Source organism: Salvelinus alpinus, chromosome 24, assembly GCF_045679555.1.
Source record: "Salvelinus alpinus chromosome 24, SLU_Salpinus.1, whole genome shotgun sequence".
NCBI lineage: Eukaryota > Metazoa > Chordata > Actinopteri > Salmoniformes > Salmonidae > Salvelinus > Salvelinus alpinus.
The window spans coordinates 34,141,118-34,156,842 of NC_092109.1; the positions used below are offsets into that span (position 1 = coordinate 34,141,118).

At 42.4% G+C, this 15,725-nt stretch overlaps 1 protein-coding gene across 2 annotated transcripts in view; it reads left to right on the forward strand.

Annotated features, from left to right (window-relative positions):
* The window catches only part of LOC139552701 (short transient receptor potential channel 5-like), a 98,096-nt gene that overhangs the window by 57,953 nt on the left and 24,418 nt on the right, over window positions 1-15,725 (forward strand). For both annotated transcript variants that reach the window (XM_071364693.1, XM_071364694.1), the window contains 2 exons: window positions 578-787; window positions 5,242-5,283. In XM_071364693.1, the coding sequence (XP_071220794.1) occupies window positions 578-787; window positions 5,242-5,283 (252 nt within the window). The remainder of the gene's footprint in view (window positions 1-577; window positions 788-5,241; window positions 5,284-15,725) is intronic.

Below are 15,725 nucleotides of genomic sequence, written 5' to 3' on the forward strand. Positions count from 1 at the left end.
TGCATTACGAACAAGTGTTTCTTTAATTCTATGTAAAACATGTATCTTTCATCAAAGTTTTGATGAGTATTTCTGTTATTTGATGTGGCTCGCTGCAATTTCTCTGGATATTTTGGAGGCATTTCTGAACATGGCGCCAATGTAAACTGAGATTTGTGGATATAAATATGCACATTATCGAACAAAACATACATGTATTGTGTAACATGATGTCCTATGAGTGTCATCTGATGAAGATCATCAAAGGTTAGTGATTCATTTTATCTCTATTTCTGCTTTTTGTGACTCCTATCTTTGGCTGGGAAAATGGCTGTGTTTTTCTGTGGCTATGTACTGACCTAACATAATCGTTTGGTGTGCTTTCGCCGTAAATCCTTTTTGAAATCAGACATGTTGGCTGGATTCACAACATGTGTAGCTTTAATTTGGTGTCTTTCATGTGTGATTTCATGAAAGATTGATTTTTATAGTAATATATTTGAATTTGGCTCGCTGCATTTTTACTGGCTTTTGGCCAAGTGGGACGTTAGCGTCCCACATACCCTAGAGAGGTTAATATCTAAATGCCCTTGCACAGGACCATGCGGACATTGAATGGAAGTTTGCCCGCACCAAGCTGTGGATGAGTTATTTTGACGAGGGAGGAACTCTCCCGCCGCCCTTCAACATTGTCCCCAGCCCCAAGTCAGTGTGGTACCTGTGTGTGTGGACGTACAACCGCCTGTGTGGACGGGACCAGCCCAGCCCTGACGACCCGAGGAAACACGAGAACTTAAAGGAGTTCACGGTAAAACATTTACAAACCTGTACAGTCAACATAGTATACAGTGTACACACGTTCACTACATTTCACCAGGCAGTTTCCTTTTGCTGTGTCATATCAGAGAAGGATGTTCATGTTCACTCTCTTTCATGTGATTGGTTTAGTACACGTCATTGTCCTGTTCTTCTATTTCCATAAAATAACCAAACAGGATCCTTGCCTGTAAATGTCATGGAAAGCTTTAGAACAGTGTTGGGGCTATCAGTGTTTGGCCCAGCTGGGATGTTACTGACTAGGGGCTGTATATCCTGGTTGTCCAGCTTCCAGCTGAAGTGAGCAGACACATGTTGCCAAGCAACCCTGCCTCATGCTCCCAATTCCCTGGACGTTTCCCATTCAGCTGAACTTCTCTCCTCTGCCAGCAGCAATCGCCTGTTCTACTGTTCTACTGCTCTACTCCACACTCCTGCTAAAACACAGGCACATTGCTTTCAACCATTCAACAAACACAACAGACACATGTATATGGATATAAGATTGTATAATAAGGCATATGCACCCTTTAGATCTGCAGTGTGGTTGAAGAGGAGAAAATATAGCGGAACAAAAGACAGAAATGATCCGTGTATGGGTGCATCTAACTGGACAGATTAGAATAAGCCATGAAATACATTTAAAACTGTGGTGGTCATTTAATTATGTCATGACATGTCTTTTTCATTGCTCTAAAATATATAAATTGTGCAATTTGAGCCCACTTCATGTTAATGCAAACCTTTCCTACTGCTGATTATGAAGGCAATGCATATACAGTGGGGAGAACAAGTATTTGATACACTGCCGATTTTGCAGGTTTTCCTACTTACAAAGCATGTCGAGGTCTGTAATTTTTACCATAGGTACACTTCAACTGTGAGAGACGGAATCTAAAACAAAAATCCAGAAAATCACATTGTATGATTTTTAAGTAATTAATTTGCATTTTATTGCATGACATAAGTATTTGATACATCAGAAAAGCAGAACTTAATATTTGGTACAGAAACCTTTGTTTGCAATTACAGAGATCATACGTTTCCTGTAGTTCTTGACCAGGTTTGCACACACTGCAGCAGGGATTTTGGCCCACTCCTCCATACAGACTTTCTCCAGGTCCTTCAGGTTTCGGGGCTGTCGCTGGGCAATACGGACTTTCAGCTCCCTCCAAAGATTTTCTATTGGGTTCAGGTCTGGAGACTGGCTAGGCCACTCCAGGACCTTGAGATGCTTCTTACGGAGCCACTCCTTAGTTGCCCTGGCTGTGTGTTTCGGGTCGTTGTCATGCTGGAAGACCCAGCCACGACCCATCTTCAATGCTCTTACTGAGGGAAGGAGGTTGTTGGCCAAGATCTCGCGATACATGGCCCCATCCATCCTCCCCTCAATACGGTGCAGTCGTCCTGTCCCCTTTGCAGAAAAGCATCCCCAAAGAATGATGTTTCCACCGCCATGCTTCACGGTTGGGATGGTGTTCTTGGGGTTGTACTCATCCTTCTTCTTCCTCCAAACACGGCGAGTGGAGTTTAGACCAAAAAGCTCTATTTTTGTCTCATCAGACCACGTGACCTTCTCCCATTCCTCCTCTGGATCATCCAGATGGTCATTGGCAAACTTCAGACGGGCCTGGACATGCGCTGGCTTGATCAGGGGGACATTGCGTGCGCTGCAGGATTTTAATCCATGACGGCGTAGTGTGTTACTAATGGTTTTCTTTGAGACTGTGGTCCCAGCTCTCTTCAGGTCATTGACCAGGTCCTGCCGTGTAGTTCTGGGCTGATCCCTCACCTTCCTCATGATCATTGATGTCCCACGAGGTGAGATCTTGCATGGAGCCCCAGACCGAGGGTGATTGACCGTCATCTTGAACTTCTTCCATTTTCTAATAATTGCGCCAACAGTTGTTGCCTTCTCACCAAGCTGATTGCCTATTGTCCTGTAGCCCATCCCAGCCTTGTGCAGGTCTACAATTTTATCCCTGATGTCCTTACACAGCTCTCTGGTCTTGGCCATTGTGGAGAGGTTGGAGTCTGTTTGATTGAGTGTGTGGACAGGTGTCTTTTTATACAGGTAACGAGTTCAAACAGGTACAGTTAATACAGGTAATGAGTGGAGAACAGGAGTGCTTCTTAAAGAAAAACGAACAGGTCTGTGAGAGCCGGAATTCTTACTGGTTGGTAGGTGATCAAATACTTATGTCATGCAATAAAATGCAAATTAATTACTTAAAAATCATACAATGTGATTTTCTGAATTTTTGTTTTAGATTCCGTCTCTCACAGTTGAAGTGTACCTATGATAAAAATTACAGACCTCTACATGCTTTATAAGTAGGAAAACCTGCAAAATCGGCAGTGTATCAAATACTTGTTCTCCCCACTGTATATGTACTGTGCATTTGGAAAGTATTCAGACCCCTTGACTTTTTCCATATTTTGTTACGTTACATGCTTATTCTAAAATGGATGAAATTCGTTTTTAGTTTTAGTTCTGTTAGTTTAGTTTAGTTCTGTTTCCATTGATCATCCTTGAGATGTTTCTACAACTTGATTGGAGTTCACCTGTGGTAAATTCAATTGATTGGACATGATTTAGAAAGGCACACCTGTCTATATAAGGACCCACTGTTGACAGTGCATGTCAGAGCAAAAGCCACGCCATGAGGTCAAAGGAATTGTCCGTAGAGCTTTGAGACAGGATTGTGTCGAGGCACAGATCTGGGGAAGGGTACCAAAAAATGTCTGCAGCATTGAAGGTCCCCAAGAACACAGTGGCCTCCATCATTCTTAAATAGAAGAAGTTTGGAACCACTAAGACTCTTCCTAGACTTGGCCACCCGGCCAAACTGAGCAATTGGTGGAGAAGGGCCTTGGTCAGGGAGGTGACGAAGAACCCGATGGTCACTCTGACAGAGCTCCAGAGTTCCTCTGTGGAGATGGAAGAACCTTCCAGAAGGACAACCATCTCTGCAGCACTCCACCGATCAGGCCTTTATGGAAGCCACTCCTTAGTATAAGGCACATGTATCAAGGCGAGACCCAGATGCAGACACAGGAGGCAGATGGTTAGAGTCTGACAATGTTTAATAATCCAAAGGGGTAGGCAAGAGAATGGTCATGGACAGGCAAAAAGGTCAAAACCAGATCAGAGTCCAGGAGGTACAAAGTGGCAGACAAGCTCGTGGTCAAGGCAGGCAGAATGCAGAAACAGGCAAGGGTCAAAACCAGGAGGACTAGAAAAAGGAGAATAGCAAAAGGAGTATGGGAAAACACGCTGGTTGACTTGCCTAACGAAACAAGATGAACTGGCACAGAGAGACAGGAAACACAGGGATAAATACACTGGGGACAATAAGCGACACCTGGAGGGGGTGGAAACAATAACAAGGACAGGTGAAACAGATCAGGGCGTGACAACATGACAGCACGCTTGTAGTTTGCCAAAAGGCACCTAAAGACTCTCAGACCATGAGGAACAAGATTCTCTGGTCTGATGAAACCAAGATTGAACCCTTTGGCCTGAATGCCAGGTGTCACGTCTGGAGGAAACCTGGCACCATCCCTACTGTGAAGCATGGTGGTGGCCGCATCATGCTGTGGGGATGTTTTTCAGCGGAAGGGACTGGGAGACTAGTCAGGATCGAGGGAAAGATGAACGGAGCAAAGTAAAGAGAGATCCTTGAAGAAACCTGCTCCAGAGTGGTCAGGACCTCAGACTGGGGCGAAGGATCACCTTTCAACAGGACAACAACCCTAAGCACACAGCCAAGACAACACAGGAGTGGCTTTGAGACAAGTCTCTGAATATCCTTGAGTGGCCCTGCCAGAGCCCGGACTTGAACCCGATCGAACATCTCTGGAGAGACCTGAAAATAGCTGTGCAGCGACGCTCCCCATCCAACCTGACAGAGCTTGAGAGGAGCTGCAGAGAAGAATGGGAGTAACTCCCCAAATACAGATGTGCCAAGCTTGTAGCGTCATACCAAAGAGGACTCGAAGCTGTAATCACTGTCAAAGGTGCTTCAACAAAGTATTGAGTAAAGGGTCTGTATACTTATGTAAATGTGATATTTGTTTTTTATTTGTAATACATTTGCAGTAATGTCTAAAAACCTGTTTTTTCTTCGTCGTTATGGGGTATTGTGTGTAGATTGACGAGGGGGAAAACAATATTTAATCCATTTTAGAATAAGGCTGTAATGTAACAAAATGTGGAAAAAGTCAAGGTATCTGAATACTTTCCTAATGCTCTGTATGTATATAAATTCCTTAGGTCTTTAATCACTGTTCAGAACTTGTGTATTTAAGTCACTCTCCCAGTACAACTGTAACATGCAGCAGCAGAGAGACCTGTATAGTGATACTGATACAGCCGTGCTGTTGATAGAAATTCTGCATAACAACAAAAGTCATTTGATTCTTCTGCTTTTCATGTGGTTCTAGGAGCGTCATGCTGACAACCTGATTCAGAACCAGCACTATCAGGTAACCGTCTGCTATCATAACAACCATGGACAAGAGTGTTTGCACATCTCTCACAAACACCTCTTACTGAGCCAGATCCCTGACATTAATATAATGTACCACACATTTGTGCTGCACATGTTTATTAGAATCTATTACACTGTTGAACATGTAGCAGAGTGGGAGACAGAATCTATTACACTGTTGAACGTGTAGCAGAGTGGGACACAGAATCTATTACACTGTTGAACATGTATCAGAGTGGGAGACAGAATCTATTACACTGTTGAACATGTAGCAGAGTGGGACACAGAATCTATTACACTGTTGAACATGTAGCAGAGTGGGAGACAGAATCTATTACACTGTTGAACATGTAGCAGAGTGGGACACAGAATCTATTACACTGTTGAACATGTAGCAGAGTGGGAGACAGAATCTATTACACTGTTGAACATGTAGCAGAGTGGGACACAGAATCTATTACACTGTTGAACATGTATCAGAGTGGGAGACAGAATCTATTACACTGTTGAACATGTAGCAGAGTGGGACACAGAATCTATTACACTGTTGAACATGTAGCAGAGTGGGAGACAGAATCTATTACACTGTTGAACATGTATCAGAGTGGGAGACAGAATCTATTACACTGTTGAACATGTATCAGAGTGGGACACAGAATCTATTACACTGTTGACCATGTATCAGAGTGGGAGACAGAATCTATTACACTGTTGAACATGTAGCAGAGTGGGACACAGAATCTATTACACTGTTGAACATGTAGCAGAGTGGGACACAGAATCTATTACACTGTTGAACATGTAGCAGAGTGGGACACATAATCTATTACACTGTTGACCATGTAGCAGAGTGGGACACAGAATCTATTACACTGTTGAACATGTAGCAGAGTGGGACACAGAATCTATTACACTGTTGAACATGTAGCAGAGTGGGAGACAGAATCTATTACACTGTTGAACATGTAGCAGAGTGGGACACAGAATCTATTACACTGTTGAACATGTAGCAGAGTGGGACACAGAATCTATTACACTGTTGAACATGTAGCAGAGTGGGACACAGAATCTATTACACTGTTGACCATGTAGCAGAGTGGGACACAGAATCTATTACACTGTTGAACATGTAGCAGAGTGGGACACAGAATCTATTACACTGTTGAACATGTAGCAGAGTGGGACACAGAATCTATTACACTGTTGACCATGTATCAGAGTGGGAGACAGAATCTATTACACTGTTGAACATGTATCAGAGTGGGAGACAGAATCTATTACACTGTTGAACATGTATCAGAGTGGGAGACAGAATCTATTACACTGTTGAACATGTATCAGAGTGGGAGACAGAATCTATTACACTGTTGAACGTGTAGCAGAGTGGGACACAGAATCTATTACACTGTTGAACATGTAGCAGAGTGGGAGACAGAATCTATTACACTGTTGAACATGTATCAGAGTGGGACACAGAATCTATTACACTGTTGAACATGTAGCAGAGTGGGAGACAGAATCTATTACACTGTTGAACATGTAGCAGAGTGGGAGACAGAATCTATTACACTGTTGAACATGTAGCAGAGTGGGAGACAGAATCTATTACACTGTTGAACATGTAGCAGAGTGGGAGACAGAATCTATTACACTGTTGAACATGTAGCAGAGTGGGAGACAGAATCTATTACACTGTTGAACATGTAGCAGAGTGGGAGACAGAATCTATTACACTGTTGAACATGTAGCAGAGTGGGAGACAGAATCTATTACACTGTTGAACATGTAGCAGAGTGGGAGACAGAATCTATTACACTGTTGAACATGTAGCAGAGTGGGAGACAGAATCTATTACACTGTTGAACATGTAGCAGAGTGGGAGACAGAATATATTACACTGTTGAACATGTAGCAGAGTGGGAGACAGAATCTATTACACTGTTGAACATGTAGCAGAGTGGGAGACAGAATCTATTACACTGTTGAACATGTAGCAGAGTGGGAGACAGAATCTATTACACTGTTGAACGTGTAGCAGAGTGGGAGACAGAATCTATTACACTGTTGAACGTGTAGCAGAGTGGGAGACAGAATCTATTACACTGTTGAACATGTAGCAGAGTGGGAGACAGAATCTATTACACTGTTGAACATGTAGCAGAGTGGGAGACAGAATCTATTACACTGTTGACCGTGTAGCAGAGTGGGAGACAGAATCTATTACACTGTTGACCGTGTATCAGAGTGGGAGACAGAATCTATTACACTGTTGAACATGTATCAGAGTGGGAGACAGAATCTATTACACTGTTGAACATGTATCAGAGTGGGAGACAGAATCTATTACACTGTTGAACATGTATCAGAGTGGGAGACAGAATCTATTACACTGTTGAACATGTATCAGAGTGGGAGACAGAATATATTACACTGTTGAACGTGTAGCAGAGTGGGACACAGAATCTATTACACTGTTGAACATGTAGCAGAGTGGGAGACAGAATCTATTACACTGTTGAACATGTATCAGAGTGGGACACAGAATCTATTACACTGTTGAACATGTAGCAGAGTGGGACACAGAATCTATTACACTGTTGAACATGTAGCAGAGTGGGACACAGAATCTATTACACTGTTGAACATGTAGCAGAGTGGGAGACAGAATCTATTACACTGTTGAACATGTAGCAGAGTGGGAGACAGAATCTATTACACTGTTGAACATGTAGCAGAGTGGGAGACAGAATCTATTACACTGTTGAACATGTAGCAGAGTGGGAGACAGAATCTATTACACTGTTGAACATGTAGCAGAGTGGGAGACAGAATCTATTACACTGTTGAACATGTAGCAGAGTGGGAGACAGAATCTATTACACTGTTGAACATGTAGCAGAGTGGGAGACAGAATCTATTACACTGTTGAACATGTAGCAGAGTGGGAGACAGAATCTATTACACTGTTGAACATGTAGCAGAGTGGGAGACAGAATCTATTACACTGTTGAACATGTAGCAGAGTGGGAGACAGAATATATTACACTGTTGAACATGTAGCAGAGTGGGAGACAGAATCTATTACACTGTTGAACATGTAGCAGAGTGGGACACAGAATCTATTACACTGTTGAACATGTAGCAGAGTGGGAGACAGAATCTATTACACTGTTGAACATGTAGCAGAGTGGGAGACAGAATCTATTACACTGTTGAACATGTAGCAGAGTGGGAGACAGAATCTATTACACTGTTGAACGTGTAGCAGAGTGGGAGACAGAATCTATTACACTGTTGAACATGTAGCAGAGTGGGAGACAGAATCTATTACACTGTTGAACATGTAGCAGAGTGGGAGACAGAATCTATTACACTGTTGAACGTGTAGCAGAGTGGGAGACAGAATCTATTACACTGTTGAACATGTAGCAGAGTGGGAGACAGAATCTATTACACTGTTGAACGTGTAGCAGAGTGGGAGACAGAATCTATTACACTGTTGAACATGTAGCAGAGTGGGAGACAGAATCTATTACACTGTTGAACATGTAGCAGAGTGGGAGACAGAATCTATTACACTGTTGAACGTGTATCAGAGTGGGAGACAGAATCTATTACACTGTTGAACGTGTAGCAGAGTGGGAGACAGAATATATTACACTGTTGAACATGTAGCAGAGTGGGACACAGAATCTATTACACTGTTGAACGTGTAGCAGAGTGGGACACAGAATATATTACACTGTTGAACATGTAGCAGAGTGGGACACAGAATCTATTACACTGTTGAACGTGTAGCAGAGTGGGAGACAGAATATATTACACTGTTGAACGTGTAGCAGAGTGGGACACAGAATCTATTACACTGTTGAACATGTATCAGAGTGGGAGACAGAATCTATTACACTGTTGAACATGTATCAGAGTGGGACACAGAATCTATTACACTGTTGACCATGTATCAGAGTGGGAGACAGAATCTATTACACTGTTGAACATGTAGCAGAGTGGGACACAGAATCTATTACACTGTTGAACATGTAGCAGAGTGGGACACAGAATCTATTACACTGTTGAACATGTAGCAGAGTGGGACACAGAATCTATTACACTGTTGACCATGTAGCAGAGTGGGACACAGAATCTATTACACTGTTGAACATGTAGCAGAGTGGGACACAGAATCTATTACACTGTTGAACATGTAGCAGAGTGGGAGACAGAATCTATTACACTGTTGAACATGTAGCAGAGTGGGACACAGAATCTATTACACTGTTGAACATGTAGCAGAGTGGGACACAGAATCTATTACACTGTTGAACATGTAGCAGAGTGGGACACAGAATCTATTACACTGTTGACCATGTAGCAGAGTGGGACACAGAATCTATTACACTGTTGAACATGTAGCAGAGTGGGACACAGAATCTATTACACTGTTGAACATGTAGCAGAGTGGGACACAGAATCTATTACACTGTTGACCATGTATCAGAGTGGGAGACAGAATCTATTACACTGTTGAACATGTATCAGAGTGGGAGACAGAATCTATTACACTGTTGAACATGTATCAGAGTGGGAGACAGAATCTATTACACTGTTGAACATGTATCAGAGTGGGAGACAGAATATATTACACTGTTGAACGTGTAGCAGAGTGGGACACAGAATCTATTACACTGTTGAACATGTAGCAGAGTGGGAGACAGAATCTATTACACTGTTGAACATGTATCAGAGTGGGACACAGAATCTATTACACTGTTGAACATGTAGCAGAGTGGGACACAGAATCTATTACACTGTTGAACATGTAGCAGAGTGGGAGACAGAATCTATTACACTGTTGAACATGTAGCAGAGTGGGAGACAGAATCTATTACACTGTTGAACATGTAGCAGAGTGGGAGACAGAATCTATTACACTGTTGAACATGTAGCAGAGTGGGAGACAGAATCTATTACACTGTTGAACATGTAGCAGAGTGGGAGACAGAATCTATTACACTGTTGAACGTGTAGCAGAGTGGGAGACAGAATCTATTACACTGTTGAACGTGTAGCAGAGTGGGAGACAGAATCTATTACACTGTTGAACATGTAGCAGAGTGGGACACAGAATCTATTACACTGTTGAACATGTAGCAGAGTGGGAGACAGAATCTATTACACTGTTGAACGTGTAGCAGAGTGGGAGACAGAATCTATTACACTGTTGAACGTGTAGCAGAGTGGGAGACAGAATCTATTACACTGTTGAACATGTAGCAGAGTGGGAGACAGAATCTATTACACTGTTGAACATGTAGCAGAGTGGGAGACAGAATCTATTACACTGTTGAACGTGTAGCAGAGTGGGAGACAGAATCTATTACACTGTTGAACATGTAGCAGAGTGGGACACAGAATCTATTACACTGTTGAACGTGTAGCAGAGTGGGACACAGAATCTATTACACTGTTGAACGTGTAGCAGAGTGGGACACAGAATCTATTACACTGTTGAACGTGTAGCAGAGTGGGAGACAGAATCTATTACACTGTTGAACATGTAGCAGAGTGGGACACAGAATCTATTACACTGTTGAACGTGTAGCAGAGTGGGACACAGAATCTATTACACTGTTGAACGTGTAGCAGAGTGGGACACAGAATCTATTACACTGTTGAACATGTAGCAGAGTGGGAGACAGAATCTATTACACTGTTGAACATGTAGCAGAGTGGGAGACAGAATCTATTACACTGTTGAACATGTAGCAGAGTGGGAGACAGAATCTATTACACTGTTGAACGTGTAGCAGAGTGGGAGACAGAATCTATTACACTGTTGAACATGTAGCAGAGTGGGAGACAGAATCTATTACACTGTTGAACATGTAGCAGAGTGGGAGACAGAATCTATTACACTGTTGAACGTGTAGCAGAGTGGGAGACAGAATCTATTACACTGTTGAACATGTAGCAGAGTGGGAGACAGAATCTATTACACTGTTGAACGTGTAGCAGAGTGGGAGACAGAATCTATTACACTGTTGAACATGTAGCAGAGTGGGAGACAGAATCTATTACACTGTTGAACGTGTATCAGAGTGGGAGACAGAATCTATTACACTGTTGAACGTGTAGCAGAGTGGGAGACAGAATATATTACACTGTTGAACATGTAGCAGAGTGGGAGACAGAATCTATTACACTGTTGAACATGTAGCAGAGTGGGAGACAGAATCTATTACACTGTTGAACATGTAGCAGAGTGGGAGACAGAATCTATTACACTGTTGAACGTGTATCAGAGTGGGAGACAGAATCTATTACACTGTTGAACGTGTAGCAGAGTGGGAGACAGAATATATTACACTGTTGAACATGTAGCAGAGTGGGACACAGAATCTATTACACTGTTGAACGTGTAGCAGAGTGGGACACAGAATATATTACACTGTTGAACATGTAGCAGAGTGGGACACAGAATCTATTACACTGTTGAACGTGTAGCAGAGTGGGAGACAGAATATATTACACTGTTGAACGTGTATCAGAGTGGGACACAGAATCTATTACACTGTTGACCATGTATCAGAGTGGGAGACAGAATCTATTACACTGTTGAACATGTAGCAGAGTGGGACACAGAATCTATTACACTGTTGAACATGTAGCAGAGTGGGACACAGAATCTATTACACTGTTGAACATGTAGCAGAGTGGGACACAGAATCTATTACACTGTTGACCATGTAGCAGAGTGGGACACAGAATCTATTACACTGTTGAACATGTAGCAGAGTGGGACACAGAATCTATTACACTGTTGAACATGTAGCAGAGTGGGAGACAGAATCTATTACACTGTTGAACATGTAGCAGAGTGGGAGACAGAATATATTACACTGTTGAACGTGTAGCAGAGTGGGACACAGAATCTATTACACTGTTGAACATGTAGCAGAGTGGGAGACAGAATCTATTACACTGTTGAACATGTATCAGAGTGGGACACAGAATCTATTACACTGTTGAACATGTAGCAGAGTGGGACACAGAATCTATTACACTGTTGAACATGTAGCAGAGTGGGACACAGAATCTATTACACTGTTGAACATGTAGCAGAGTGGGAGACAGAATCTATTACACTGTTGAACATGTAGCAGAGTGGGAGACAGAATCTATTACACTGTTGAACATGTAGCAGAGTGGGAGACAGAATCTATTACACTGTTGAACATGTAGCAGAGTGGGAGACAGAATCTATTACACTGTTGAACATGTAGCAGAGTGGGAGACAGAATCTATTACACTGTTGAACATGTAGCAGAGTGGGAGACAGAATCTATTACACTGTTGAACATGTAGCAGAGTGGGAGACAGAATCTATTACACTGTTGAACATGTAGCAGAGTGGGAGACAGAATCTATTACACTGTTGAACATGTAGCAGAGTGGGAGACAGAATATATTACACTGTTGAACATGTAGCAGAGTGGGAGACAGAATCTATTACACTGTTGAACATGTAGCAGAGTGGGAGACAGAATCTATTACACTGTTGAACATGTAGCAGAGTGGGAGACAGAATCTATTACACTGTTGAACATGTAGCAGAGTGGGAGACAGAATCTATTACACTGTTGAACGTGTAGCAGAGTGGGAGACAGAATCTATTACACTGTTGAACATGTAGCAGAGTGGGACACAGAATCTATTACACTGTTGAACATGTAGCAGAGTGGGAGACAGAATCTATTACACTGTTGAACGTGTAGCAGAGTGGGAGACAGAATCTATTACACTGTTGAACGTGTAGCAGAGTGGGAGACAGAATCTATTACACTGTTGAACATGTAGCAGAGTGGGAGACAGAATCTATTACACTGTTGAACATGTAGCAGAGTGGGAGACAGAATCTATTACACTGTTGAACGTGTAGCAGAGTGGGAGACAGAATCTATTACACTGTTGAACATGTAGCAGAGTGGGACACAGAATCTATTACACTGTTGAACGTGTAGCAGAGTGGGACACAGAATCTATTACACTGTTGAACGTGTAGCAGAGTGGGACACAGAATCTATTACACTGTTGAACATGTAGCAGAGTGGGACACAGAATCTATTACACTGTTGAACATGTAGCAGAGTGGGAGACAGAATCTATTACACTGTTGAACATGTAGCAGAGTGGGAGACAGAATCTATTACACTGTTGAACGTGTAGCAGAGTGGGAGACAGAATCTATTACACTGTTGAACGTGTAGCAGAGTGGGAGACAGAATCTATTACACTGTTGAACATGTAGCAGAGTGGGAGACAGAATCTATTACACTGTTGAACATGTAGCAGAGTGGGAGACAGAATCTATTACACTGTTGAACGTGTAGCAGAGTGGGAGACAGAATCTATTACACTGTTGAACGTGTAGCAGAGTGGGAGACAGAATCTATTACACTGTTGAACGTGTAGCAGAGTGGGAGACAGAATCTATTACACTGTTGAACATGTAGCAGAGTGGGAGACAGAATCTATTACACTGTTGAACATGTAGCAGAGTGGGAGACAGAATCTATTACACTGTTGAACGTGTATCAGAGTGGGAGACAGAATCTATTACACTGTTGAACGTGTAGCAGAGTGGGAGACAGAATATATTACACTGTTGAACATGTAGCAGAGTGGGACACAGAATCTATTACACTGTTGAACGTGTAGCAGAGTGGGACACAGAATATATTACACTGTTGAACATGTAGCAGAGTGGGACACAGAATCTATTACACTGTTGAACGTGTAGCAGAGTGGGAGACAGAATATATTACACTGTTGAACGTGTAGCAGAGTGGGACACAGAATCTATTACACTGTTGAACATGTATCAGAGTGGGAGACAGAATCTATTACACTGTTGAACATGTATCAGAGTGGGACACAGAATCTATTACACTGTTGACCATGTATCAGAGTGGGAGACAGAATCTATTACACTGTTGAACATGTAGCAGAGTGGGACACAGAATCTATTACACTGTTGAACATGTAGCAGAGTGGGACACAGAATCTATTACACTGTTGAACATGTAGCAGAGTGGGACACAGAATCTATTACACTGTTGACCATGTAGCAGAGTGGGACACAGAATCTATTACACTGTTGAACATGTAGCAGAGTGGGACACAGAATCTATTACACTGTTGAACATGTAGCAGAGTGGGAGACAGAATCTATTACACTGTTGAACATGTAGCAGAGTGGGACACAGAATCTATTACACTGTTGAACATGTAGCAGAGTGGGACACAGAATCTATTACACTGTTGAACATGTAGCAGAGTGGGACACAGAATCTATTACACTGTTGACCATGTAGCAGAGTGGGACACAGAATCTATTACACTGTTGAACATGTAGCAGAGTGGGACACAGAATCTATTACACTGTTGAACATGTAGCAGAGTGGGACACAGAATCTATTACACTGTTGACCATGTATCAGAGTGGGAGACAGAATCTATTACACTGTTGAACATGTATCAGAGTGGGAGACAGAATCTATTACACTGTTGAACATGTATCAGAGTGGGAGACAGAATCTATTACACTGTTGAACATGTATCAGAGTGGGAGACAGAATATATTACACTGTTGAACGTGTAGCAGAGTGGGACACAGAATCTATTACACTGTTGAACATGTAGCAGAGTGGGAGACAGAATCTATTACACTGTTGAACATGTATCAGAGTGGGACACAGAATCTATTACACTGTTGAACATGTAGCAGAGTGGGAGACAGAATCTATTACACTGTTGAACATGTAGCAGAGTGGGAGACAGAATCTATTACACTGTTGAACATGTAGCAGAGTGGGAGACAGAATCTATTACACTGTTGAACATGTAGCAGAGTGGGAGACAGAATCTATTACACTGTTGAACATGTAGCAGAGTGGGAGACAGAATCTATTACACTGTTGAACATGTAGCAGAGTGGGAGACAGAATCTATTACACTGTTGAACGTGTAGCAGAGTGGGAGACAGAATCTATTACACTGTTGAACGTGTAGCAGAGTGGGAGACAGAATCTATTACACTGTTGAACATGTAGCAGAGTGGGACACAGAATCTATTACACTGTTGAACATGTAGCAGAGTGGGAGACAGAATCTATTACACTGTTGAACGTGTAGCAGAGTGGGAGACAGAATCTATTACACTGTTGAACGTGTAGCAGAGTGGGAGACAGAATCTATTACACTGTTGAACATGTAGCAGAGTGGGAGACAGAATCTATTACACTGTTGAACATGTAGCAGAGTGGGAGACAGAATCTATTACACTGTTGAACGTGTAGCAGAGTGGGAGACAGAATCTATTACACTGTTGAACATGTAGCAGAGTGGGACACAGAATCTATTACACTGTTGAACGTG